At 44.5% G+C, this 12,904-nt stretch overlaps 1 protein-coding gene across 2 annotated transcripts in view; it reads right to left on the bottom strand.

Moving 5' to 3' along the window:
* Positions 1–5,332, bottom strand: part of SMAP1 (small ArfGAP 1) — a 231,098-nt gene extending 225,766 nt beyond the window's left edge. Inside the window, exon 1 of one of the 2 annotated variants that reach the window (XM_045011790.1) lies at positions 4,903–5,332. In XM_045011790.1, the coding sequence (XP_044867725.1) occupies positions 4,903–5,020 (118 nt within the window). In that variant the 5' untranslated portion in view covers positions 5,021–5,332. The remainder of the gene's footprint in view (positions 1–4,902) is intronic. The other variant, XM_045011791.1, reaches the window with a different exon arrangement.
* Between the last annotated feature and the right edge of the window lie 7,572 nt (positions 5,333–12,904).

Here is a 12,904-nt window from a genome sequence, read left to right as displayed (position 1 = left end):
TTTTCTTAATTTGGGGGTATACATTGAAGTTGGGCCTCTATTATGGCGTCTTTAAAAAGGGCCCACGCAACTTGCAGGGATTTCACTTTAGTCACTGTACCTTTTAACTTTTGTCTAACTAACCCCCTCATTTTTGTATAGTTCCCCCTTTTGAAATTAAAGGCCACAGTGTTGGGCAGTTGAGATGTTCTTCCCACCACAGGGATGTTGAATGCTATTGTATTATGGTCACTATTTCCAAGCGGTCCTGCTATAGTTACCCCTTGGACCAGCTCCTGCGCTCCACTCAAGATTAAATCTAGAGTCGCCTCTCCCCTTGTGGGTTCCCGTACCAGCTGCTCCATGAAGCAGTCATTTAAAGTACCGAGAAATTTTATCTCTGCATTTCGTCCTGAAGTGAAATGTTCCCAATCAATATGGGGATAATTGAAATCCCCCACTATTATTGGGTTCTTAATTTTGATATCCTCTCTAATTTCCCTTAGCATTTCATCATCACTATTACTGTCCTGGTCAGGTGGTCGATAATAGATCCCTACTGTTATATTTTTACTAGAGCATGAAATTTCTATCCATAGAGACTCTATGAAACCTGTGGATTCGCTTAAGATTTTTACTTCATTTGAATCTACACTTTCTTTAACATATAGTGCCACTCCTCCCCCTGCATGGCCTGTTCTGTCCTTCCGATATATTTTGTACCCCGGAATGATTGTGTCCCATTGATTGGTCTCAGTCCACCAGGTTTCTGTGATGCCTATTATATCTATATCCTCCTTTATCACAAGGCACTCTAGTTCACCCATCTTATTATTTAGACTTCTGGCATTTGTGTACAAGCACTTAAAAACTTGTCCCTGTTTATTAGCCTGCCTTTTTCTGATGTGCCAGATTCTTTTTTATGTGACTGTTTATCATCTGATCCGGCCCTTACATTATACTTCTCATTCCTCTGCTCCTGACTATAACCTGGAGATTCTCTATCATCAGACTCTCCCCTAAGAGAAGTCTGTGTCCGATCCACACGCTCCTCTGCAGCAGTCGGCTTTCCCCCCCATCTCCTAGTTTAAAAACTGCTCTACAACCTTTTTAATGTTTAGTGCCAGCAGTCTGGTTCCACTTTGGTTTAGGTGGAGCCCATCTCTCCTGTATAGGCTCCTCCCATCCCAGAAGTTTCCCCAGTTCCTAATGAACGTGAACCCCTCCTCTCTACACCATCGTCTCATCCACGCATTGAGACTCTGAAGCTCTGCCTGCCTACCTGGCCCTGCGCGTGGAACTGGGAGCATTTCTGAAAATGCCACCATAGAAGTCCTGGATTTCAATCTCTTCCCTAGCAGCCTAAATTTGGCTTCCAGGACATCTCTCCTACCCTTCCCTATGTCATTGGTACCTACATGTACCATGACCACCGGCTCCTCCCCAGCACTACACATAAGTCTATCTAGATGCCTCGAGAGATCCGCAACCTTCGCACCAGGCAGGCAAGTCACCATACGGTTCTCCCGGTCATCACAGACCCAGCTATCTACATTTCTAATAATCGAATCTCCCATTACTAACACCTGCCTTTTCCTAGAAACTGGAGTTCCCTCCCCCAGAGAGGCAACCTCAGTGCGAGAGGCAACCCCAGCACCATCTGGAAGAAGGGTCCCAACTACGGGAAGGTTTCCCTCTGCTCCCATTGACTGCTCTACTTCCCTGGGCCCTTCTTCCTCCTCAACAGCACAGGAGCTGTCTAAGCGGAGGTGGGACAATTCTACAGTGTCCCGGAAAGCCTCATCGACATACCTCTCTGCCTCTCTCAGCTCCTCCAGTTCCGCCACCCTGGCCTCCAAAGTCCGTACATGGTCTGAGGGCCAGGAGCTCCTTGCACCGACTGCACACATACGCCACCCGCCCACAGGGCGGGTAATCATACATGCGACAGTCAGTGCAATAAACTGGATAGCCCCCACTCTGCTGCTGGGCTTCTGCCTGCATTGTCTCCTAGTTAGTGAAAGGGTGGTTTACGGAAAGTAGTTTTGGAATGTGGTTCTGTTTATAGGTTTTAGGGGGGGGCCACGGGGAAGGGGTTAGGGCTGGCGAGGGGCTCCCACTCCCTTCCCACTCCCCTTCTAAACTCCCTTGCCGCAAAGCTCCCTGGTCGCTTGTGCGCGGCTTTATAAAGCCCTGGCCTGAGTGAATGCCCCGCCCACTGATTAAGGCTCAGCCAATTACCAGAGGCTTCGAGCTTTCAAACCTGCCTCCAACTGCCAGCCAGAGCACACGGTCCCTCAGCCAACCAAACAAACAGACTGACAAACACAAGCTCAGCACACACCAAGTAACCCCCAAACACAAACACACACACACTACAGACAGTCACTTACCCCACAGATGCTGTATTAGCTCCTCCTTCACCTGGAGAACTCCCTTGCGAAACTCCCTGTTAACAGCCCCTGTTTGCAAAGCATTCACTCAGGCATTTCTATTTCTATTGCTGTTACTTTGCTTTTACTGAGAAAGAAAGGGGGAGGGGGAATTCTCTCCAGGTTTATAGGTTAGACTCTGTGTATTGTTCCATCCTGGTATTACAGAGATAGTGTACTTTCTTTTTGTTCTTTTAATAAATTCTTTTCTTTGGACTTAGTTAATTCCTTCTCGTGTGGAAATTCAGGGGAAGGGGAGGGGGGAAGAGTGAGTTCCTCCTGGGTTTGATTCACGGAGTTGAATCGGTGTCTCTCTCTCCGGAGTAGGCTAGGAGAGAGAGGGAGGGGGGAAGTGGGCTGCTTCCCTTTGTGTTGAGATTCAGGGAGATTGAATCTGTGTTCCCCAGGGAGAGTTTTGGGGGGGAACAGGCCGTGTGTTATCCACTTTAAACGTAACTGGTGGTAGCAGGACCAGATCTAGACTAGGATTAGTTTAGAGGAGCTCATGCAGGTCCCCATCTTGGAACCCAAAAGCTCCAAGTGGGGGAGAAAACATATGACATCATCATCTTTCAGTAACATGTACATAGCAAAACTTCATAACTTCACATACAAAGACAGCACGTACAAGTCAATGAGATATTAACGTTTAGTTGATCAAGACTTTTAGAATGACACCTTGCAAGGCATACTTTGCACAAAACATATAATGACATCACCATGGTAAATATGGCGTGCAGAGAGTCACAAACATACCACAATTCTTCTGAAAAAAATGTAAGAAACAAAAAGCTACCCATGTGGCTCTGATCAAAGGCCTGAGGCCAGAAATTTTTTTTATTGGAAATGGGGGGGGGGGTTCAGGGTGGAAGACAATAGCCAGAAAATGGTCATAGCTTGCTGAAAATTACTGACAGAACACTAACAAGTACATAACAGGGAACAACCATGCACTGGAAAGGAGAATTAGATGACTTAGGTCTTTTCCATCACTCGTTCTATGTTTCCATAAAAGCTATTTCCTGTTAAGACTGGGATTTCTTTATACTACATGCTGTGCAGTTTAATGTGATACTTGTCTAGAAAAGCCTAAATAATGCAGAGTTTGGTGCGTGCTTAAGTATTTCTCCCTTTCTCCCCTACCCATGGCTAATCCACAAAAGATAACTCTGACAGAGCTCTTGTCTATCGAAACTAGTCTTCTAGCTCAAACTGCAAAGTCTCACACTTCATCTTTGGAGGTGACCAGTGGGCCCCTGTCCTGACCAACATAGTTATGGCTGTCACAATGGAGCAGTTGATTATTCAGCTAATACAAAAAGAGGACTATCATCACATTTGTTCAAACAAGGTAATCACCAAAAGTGCTTGTATGCATTAATATATTATTGTATGCCTTTTATTATATTACCTACTATATAAATATTTTTACATTTTTAAAAATATGATACAAGATTAAAAATAAAGTATGCAGTCTGTCACTTTTGGACAAAACAATTTCCCTGTTTTAAGTCTGACCATGGTCTAATAATTCTTACATTTCACTCATCACATCATTCAAACCAATACTGCAAAATATGTTGTTAATGAAGATTAGCCTTACACACAATAGACCTTAAATATTCAGTATTTACAGCATTTAGGCAATTAAGCTATTACTTTTTTAAAAAATATATCACCTTACTCTAGTGTTGCAACATTCACCTCAAGTAATACAGTGTCTGTACCAAATGTTAAAGAGGTAGCTTCCTGACGCTGTACACTGACCAACTACCAGCCCACTGAAACAGGATTCACTTCTGTCCATTAAAAAGCAAGGGCAACAGGGAAACTTCAAGAAAGGTCTAGGTCAGAGACTACATAAAAACCCAAGGGACGTTTTCCTGATTTTGGCATCATCAAAATACCTCCCAGATGGAAACAAGTTATTTTACAATTAAATGAAAGGATGCTCGATTTGCATCAACCTCCCAACTGTTTTTTTACTGTAACTGTTCAAATCCCAGCCCTTTTCCTCACCGCAGCTTATTTGCAAGAAGCAATTTGGGCCCAGTGTACTCACAGGCCCACATCCCACAAGAACTTCAAATCAGTCATGAGCACGGGCGGATCCTGGCCGCCTCTCCCGCGAACCAGGAACCCCGGGAGCGTTTGCAGCCTTCACAGGATCACGGCACACAGACAGCACCGGCCTCACCCGGCACTTCGGCCAGCCGGGCCACTCGGCCCTCCCCGAGCAAAGCCCGCTCGCCAGCCGGACTCCTCCTTCGGGCCCCGGGAAGGGCCGATAACGAGACCTGCCCCCATACAGCTGCCCTGGGCCCGCCGGCCCAGCACGGAGCTCCCCTGCCGCTGCCTTCTGCCCGGGGCCCTGCCCGACCTCCCTCCCTCCCCCGCAGGGAGCCACCCCGGCCCCTCGCTCCACCGACCGCCTTCCCCGCCCAGGGTCCACCTCACCCCGGAGCCCGCGACCCCGCCCGCCCGGCCGTACCCTTGGCCTCGCAGTCGGCGCAGTACTTGTTGTCCTCCTCCCGCAGCAGCTTGGCCAGGATGGCCTGGTGCTGCTCGTTCTGCTTCTGCGCCTTCTCCCGGCACGAGCGGGTCGACATGGCGGCGGCGGCTCCCGACGCGCTGGCACAGCTGGGACCGGCAGCGCCACGCTCCGCTCCGACCGTCACGCAACCAGGCACCGGCAGCCGGCTGCAGACAGACTTCCTCAACCGGAACTACTTGCAGCTACATCCGCCTCCAAGCCCTCCTTTCCCAAGTAACGCGTCCAGCACAGCATAGAAAATAGTCCCCAGCCTGGAACACTATAGTCCAGGTGCCTCTTCACCACGAGATTGCCTGGTGCGATTCCCGAGACGCTTGGAACATCTACGATTTCACTGAGCTCAAAAAGATCCTCCAGTGTGTTTAAATTAGGGGTGGAGTATAAACCACCCACGTATCCATCCGCCTCCAGGTGAACGCCTAAACGAGATCCGGGCGCACCTCAGTGACGGCTGGGGCGGGGCCTGGTACGAGCCTCTTCCGCTGACTGTGCCTGGCGCCTGCCACCTGCAGCGACAGCCGCAGCGGCGAGGGGCGGGGCTAGTGGAGCCGGGGAAGGGCGGGGAGCCTCGTGCTCTCGCCACACGTCTCGTTAACTCCAAGGGGCGGTGGGTCCCACTCCCACCCCCTGTCGGGTATTTCAAAGCCTCCGATTCCCGGGCAGTACTAGCTTGGCATAACCTTAGACGGTTACAGGGGACACAGCCTTGGTTAGACCCCCAACACCAGGAGATTGACTTTAAAATCATGAGGCTTTAGAAAAACAAACAGATTATTTGTGGTCTAGTTACTAAGGTCGTCAAAGCTTTTTTTCACAATTATGAGGGCCAGAAGCATTTTTAAATAAAAGCTGAGCGTTTCACATCTCGTGTCTTTTAAAAGTAGAGTGTCAGGAAAATCATCAAATGCCATGACTTGGTGGCTAATGTGCTCCCTTCATCTCCCATCTTCACCTTTGTCACTCCTTTCATGCCACCTCTATGCCTCCCAATTGCAGGGGCAGCAATAGGCTGTGTGCATCACCACTACAAATGAAAGAATGGTAGTGGTGATGCACACAACTCCCAAAGGCACAAGGGTGGGAGAATTTGGTATTCAGTTTCCCTCTCCTTCCACTCTACTGCTTTAAAATAAGACTGAACGGATTCGGGACTTGCCAAATCTGCATATTATGTCTGCAAGCGCCCACAAAATGCCCAGTGAAAACATGATCTGATGATTAAGACCTAGGACTCAGGACACCTGAGTGTTTCCAATTCTGTTTCTGAAACTGGCTTGCTGTGACCTTAAAAATGCACTAAAGCACATCAATAGAATTTTTTGACTGGCTTTGGGAAAGCCCCTTATCTTCTGTATGTACATCAGTTTTCCTTTCTTTAAAATGGACATAATTATACTTACCTACCTTGCAGTGCTCTCAGATATACAGACCTTGTATTTAAAAAGCATTATATAAGCAAGTATCAGAGGGATAGCCGTGTTAGTCTGGATCTGTAAAAGCAGCAAAGAATCCTGTGGTACCTTATAGACTAACAGACGTTTTGCAGCATGAGCTTTCGTGGCTGAGTACCCACTTCTTCAGATGCAAGAAGTGGGTACTCACTTGCATCCGAAGAAGTGGGTACTCACCCACGAAAGCTCATGCTGCAAAACGTCTGTTAGTCTATAAGGTGCCACAGGATTCTTTGCTGCTATTATATAAGCACAAAATATTATTTAAATTGAGACAGAACAGTTAAGCATATTGTCTTGAAGGCACTGGATTAGCCATTGGTTTAACAATCAAGAATCTTCGTTTAATTCCAGATTCTAATGCCTACTTATCCAACTTTGGGCAATTCACTTAGGGCCTGGTTGAATTTCAGAGGTGTCAAGTTCCCCATTCAGATTGAACTCAAGGAAAACTCTATGTGCTCTGAAACTCTGAAAATGAAGGTCTTATTTCTAAGAGCCTGTCTCCCCATCAGTAAAACAGTATTGATTTATCTACCCATCTCACAGTGGGGCTGAGAGGAAAATTTAGTTAATATTTGAATAGCACTTTGAAAATAGCATGCTATATATATATATACTATTAGGTTCTCCCTGCAGCTTAAAGAAGGACATGGAAGTACAAACGTCACCCCCTGTATCCTAACTCTGGTGTCCTTTTTTCAAAGCCTAGAGAAGGTCAGGGTATTATCAGAATAAACTATGCTTTGTAGAATGACTTTGATTTTGTGACGCAACCAACAGGTATGAAATCATTTAGCCAGAGGTACAAATCCACAGAGAGATGGCTTAGGCCCTTTATCTTCAAGACAGAGAAAATGACTTCTAGGTAGCTCACTGCATACATTTTTCAGCCAATATCTTAAAAACTGAAGCTCTGGCTCCTCTGCGTATAGATGTTAAAGAGACCAAGGTGCATTTGGTAAGTGCAAAAGGTTGCTGCAGTCATGCAAAATCTCTTCTCCCCAACTGTCAATGGCTGCCATCCTTCACACCACAAGCCATTACAGTGGTACTAAATGTAGTTCAGTGGTGCTAAATCTAGACAATTTGTGAAGTATTTTGTGATCTTAGTTGTTGTCTAAATACAATAGCATAGTTACCTAACTGGGAAATACTCCCAGATTCTCAGTGAGTGTTCTGCTAAATCAGAACAGTATTAGCATAAATTTGACTTAATAAGGATAAGAACATAAGAACATAAGAACGGCCGTACCGGGTCAGACCAAAGGTCCATCTAGCCCAGTATCTGTCTACCGACAGTGGCCAATGCCAGGTGCCCATGAGGGAGTGAACCTAACAGGCAATGATCAAGTGATCTCTCTCCTGCCATCCATCTCCATCCTCTGACGAACAGAGGCTAGGGACACCATTCTTACCCATCCTGGCTAATAGCCATTTATGGACTTAGCCACCATGAATTTATCCAGTCCCCTTTTAAACATTGTTATAGTCCTAGCCTTCACAACCTCCTCAGGTAAGGAGTTCCACAAGTTGACTGTGCGCTGCATGAAGAAGAACTTCCTTTTATTTGTTTTAAACCTGCTGCCTATTAATTTCATTTGGTGACCCCTAGTTCTTGTATTATGGGAATAAGTAAATAACTTTTCCTTATCCACTTTCTCAACATCACTCATGATTTTATATACCTCTATCATGTCCCCCCTTAGTCTTCTCTTTTCCAAACTGAAGAGTCCTAGCCTCTTTAATCTTTCCTCATATGGGACCCTCTCTAAACCCCTAATCATTTTAGTTGCTCTTTTCTGAACCTTTTCTAGTGCTAGAATATCTTTTTTGAGGTGAGGAGACCACATCTGTACACAGTATTCGAGATGTGGGCGTACCATGGATTTATATAAGGGCAATAATATAGTCTCAGTCTTATTCTCTATCCCCTTTTTAATGATTCCTAAGATCCTGTTTGCTTTTTTGACCGCCTCTGCACACTGCGTGGACATCTTCAGAGAACTATCCACGATAACTCCAAGATCTTTTTCCTGACTCGTTGTAGCTAAATTAGCCCCCATCATGTTGTATGTTTAGTTGGGGTTATTTTTTCCAATGTGCATTACTTTACATTTATCCACATTAAATTTCATTTGCCATTTTGTTGCCCAATCACTTAGTTTTGTGAGATCTTTTTGAAGTTCTTCACAATCTGCTTTGGTCTTAACTATCTTGAGTTATGGATGCATTTATCAAGTACACAGTTCTTAAGTAGTGTATACTGAGGTAATAAATAGGTGTGACAGTGTAATCTCTGGTGTAATACTAAAGCTGATAAATAAACATCAAATGAAAATTTGGTTATCGTGTGCTCACTCAAAGGAAGGAGGGTTCAGGAAGCAAGTTACTTCTAGGTCATGGAATTACAGCTACATTGGCAGTTTCTATTATTTTCCTTGTTTGTTAAAAAACACACAAAACCCAAGGAAATTTCATACAATACTGTAAAGGCAATATGATTTTTAAAAAATCAAGCACTCACAAATAAGAAAGTGCAGAGTTCAACTTTTAAAAGCTCAACCTTATCTCTGCTTTCTTGTGCTTATACCTTATAATAACTATACATCTTTATAATTTTACCAATTATGCATCAATTAATACAATACAGTTTTTTTATATAATTCAAACAACCAGGAATTCAGAGGTGAGCAGAGACACTACCAAGTGATGAACACTGCTTGGAAAAACGTGAAAAACTGTATTTACATAAAGGTGATAAAATTATGCTTCATCTTCCCCAAAGGTTTCACTAATTTTTTTCACACAGTGAAGTCATAATTATAAAGTAGAACACAAATTAAAGATCTATGATTTATAAATATTGTATCATTGCAACCAATTGGTAGCTGAACCCAGGATACACATGAGCTGTGATGTTCCTCCCCTCTTAATCATCACCATTAACAGTTCATTGTTGATTGTATCATCAGAAGTAAATTATCCCTCTTCTTCTCCCCCTGTTCCTCCTCCTCTTTTCCATAAAGAGGAGCCTGAGCATCTGGTATTAAAATAAATTAGTCAATAAATTCCAAGGTGTGACTGCATCAAATGAACATCATCATCATGGGAAATCCCAAGGGACATAGCCTCCTTGCAGAACGAGTCCCACCAGAACAATCTCTGGTTCTTAAGGTGGTCAGGTTGGATATTCAGTTTATTGTCCATCACTGGCAATCTTATTGCACCACCAAAGCTTTTGTCGATCACCTGATCTCTTGCTAAGTAGCAGCATTCATTGGCATATGTGCTATATAATTTGTTGGTCTTCCATCTTAATAATATGTCTATACCAAGAAATCTGCCAAAACCAAACCAGTGTTGATGGAGGCAGTTCCTGGGTTCAGCTATGAATATATTTCATTGCCCGTCTCATCGTGCCATTTAATATGGAACAGTTGACAAAGACGAAGAGAATCAAAACCATCAATCCACTGCTCTTGAGTCTGCCATACAACAGATTGTGACTGCATTAATCCATTAAAACAATGTCAGAAACACAAATGGCCTGATTTTCACAGTGGTGTGCACGCACAGCTCCATTGAAATCAGAAAGTCGTGGTGGCTTTGCACCTTTGAAAATCAGGCTAAGAATCTGTAAATGCTAGAACTGAATCTCCATTCATCTTTTAAAGAGATTAATCATCTGGTGACATCCCAGCATACGATGACACATCTCAGGCACCCAGGCAAACAGGCTTGTTTTACAGAGAGTAATTATTACTCTCTCAATTGCAATGCTAAATACAAATGACCAGTACAGTACAAAATACAAAACTGATAGGTTATAAATATAATAGGTGTGGGTTGCTGGACATATTCAAAGAGCTCTGCTGTACAAACTCAATGGACTGTGAATAAAAGACTTTCATACAATGCATGTCAAACTACTGAAAATATTGGACTACTGTATTCTCTACAGTAGTTGTGTAATACATGAGGAAATGGAAGATTTCTCTTTGCTCTGACAGGTCTTTGGAAGGCCTCTCTGAAGCAAAATATTTTGCACTCAAAATGTATTTTCAGAAGCAAAGAGTCTTGTGGCACCTTATAGACTAACAGACATATTGGAGCATGAGCTTTCGTGGGTGAATACCCACTTTGTCGGATGCATGTAGTGGAAATTTCCAGGGGTAGGCATATATAAGCAAGCAAGAAGCAGGCTAGAGATAACAAGGTTAATTCAATCAGGGAGGATGAGGCCTCTTCTAGCAGCTGAGGTGTGAAAACCAAGAGAGGAGAAACTGCTTTTGTAGTTGGCAAGCCATTCACAGTCTTTGTTTAATCCTGAGCTGATGGTGTCAAATTTGCAGATGAACTGAAGCTCAGCAGTTTCTCTTTGAAGTCTGGTCCTGAAGTTTTTTTGCTGCAGGATGGCCACCTTAAGATCTGCTATTGTGTGGCCAGGGAGGTTGAAGTGTTCTCCTACAGGTTTTTGTATATTGTCATTCCTAATATCTGATTTGTGTCCATTTATCCTTTTCTGTAGAGACTGTCCAGTTTGGCCGATGTACATAGCAGAGGGGCATTGCTGGCATATGATGGCGTATATTACATTGGTGGACGTGCAGGTGAATGAACCGGTGATGGTGTGGCTGATCTGGTTAGGTCCTGTGATGGTGTCGCTGGTGTAGATTTGTGGGCAGAGTTGGCATCGAGGTTTGTTGCATGGATTGGTTCCTGAGTTAGAGTTACTATGGTGCAGTTACTGGTGAGAATATGCTTCAGGTTGGCAAGTTGTCTGTGGGTGAGGACTAGCCTGCCACCCAAGGCCTGTGAAAGTGTGGGATCATTGTCCAGGATGGGTTGTAGATCCCTGATGATGCGTTGGAGGGGTTTTAGCTGGGGACTGTATGTGATGGCCAGTGGAGTCCTGTTGGTTTCTTTCTTGGGTTTGTCTTGCAGTAGGAGGCTTCTGGGTACGTGTCTGGCTCTGCTGATCTGTTTCCTTATTTCCTCGTGCGGGTATTGTAGTTTTGAGAATGCTTGATGGAGATTTTGTAGGTGTTGGTCTCTGTCTGAGGGGTTAGAGCAGATACGGTTGTACCTCAGTGCTTGGCTGTAGACAATGGATCGTGTGGTGTGCCTGGGATGGAAGCTGGAGGCATAAGGGAAGGCATAGCGGTCAGTAGGTTTTCGGTATAGGGTGGTGTTAATGTGACCATCACTTATTTGCACCGTGGTGTCTAGGAAATGGACCTCCCGTGTAGATTGGTCCAGGCTGAGGTTGATGGTGGGGTGGAAGCTGTTGAAATCGTGGTGGAATTTTTCCAGAGTCTCCTTCCCATGGGTCCAGATGATGAAGATGTCATCAATGTAGCATAGGTAGAGAAGGGGCGTGAGTGGATGAGAGCTGAGGAAGCGTTGTTCCAGGTCAGCCATAAAAATGTTGGCATATTGTGGGGCCATGCGAGTGCCCATAGCGGTGCCACTGATCTGGAGATGTATATTGTTATCAAATTTGAAATAGTTGTGTGTGAGGATAAAGGCACAGAGCTCAGCAACCAGTTGTGCTGTGGCATCATCAGGGATACTGTTCCTGACAGCTTGTATTCCATCAGTGTGTGGGATGTTTGTGTAGAGAGCCTCTACATCCATGGTGGTTAGCATGGTGTTTTCTGGAAGGTCACCAATGCATTGTAGTTTCCTCAGGAAATCAGTGGTGTCACTGAGATAGCTGGGAGTGCTGGTGGCATAGGGTCTGAGTAGAGAGTCCACATATCCAGACAGTCCTTCAGTGAGAGTGCCAATGCCCGAGATGATGGGGCGTCCAGGATTTCCGGGTTTGTGGATCTTGGGTAGTAGATAGAATAACCCTGGTCGGGGCTCTAAGGGTATGTTGATTTGTTCCGGTGTTAATGTAGGGAGTGTCCTGGGTAGATGGTGCAGTTTCTTAGTGTATTCCTCAGTGGGATCTGAGGGAAGTGGCCTGTAGAATTTGGTATTGGAGAGTTGTCTGGCGGCCTCCTTTTGGTAGTCAGACCTGTTCATGATGACAACAGCACCTCCTTTATCAGCCTCTTTGATTATAATGTCAGGGTGGTTTCTGAGGCTGTGGATGGCATTGTGTTCTGCACGACTTAGGTTATGAGGCAAGCGATGTTGTTTTTCCACAATTTCTGCCTGTGCACGTCGGCGGAAGCATTCTATGTATAGGTCTAGGTATTTTCAGTTATTTAAAACATGTATGTTTCAGCCTGCACTACTTTTAATTTCAGCTTATTCTAATTTGGGGTTTTTTAAAGAGCTGTTATAAGGAATATATATCTTAGAGAGAATATTAGAGGAAACTATGAGTCACACAGTTGGCTCCCTCAGTCTCTAAGAATAAGAAAGCCAGCCTTAGGTATCAGCTGTCTTTGATAACTTGCCAAGAACAAGTGCAACAATCAGTTGTGAAATCAATTGCTGCATAAACTAAAAGAATTTGGAAGAAATATATATAG

The sequence above is a fragment of the Mauremys mutica genome, chromosome 3, assembly GCF_020497125.1.
Source record: "Mauremys mutica isolate MM-2020 ecotype Southern chromosome 3, ASM2049712v1, whole genome shotgun sequence".
Classification (NCBI taxonomy): Eukaryota; Metazoa; Chordata; order Testudines; family Geoemydidae; genus Mauremys; species Mauremys mutica.
The sequence above is the reverse complement of the archived record's forward strand: the minus strand, read 5'-3'. Positions and strand labels throughout refer to the sequence as shown.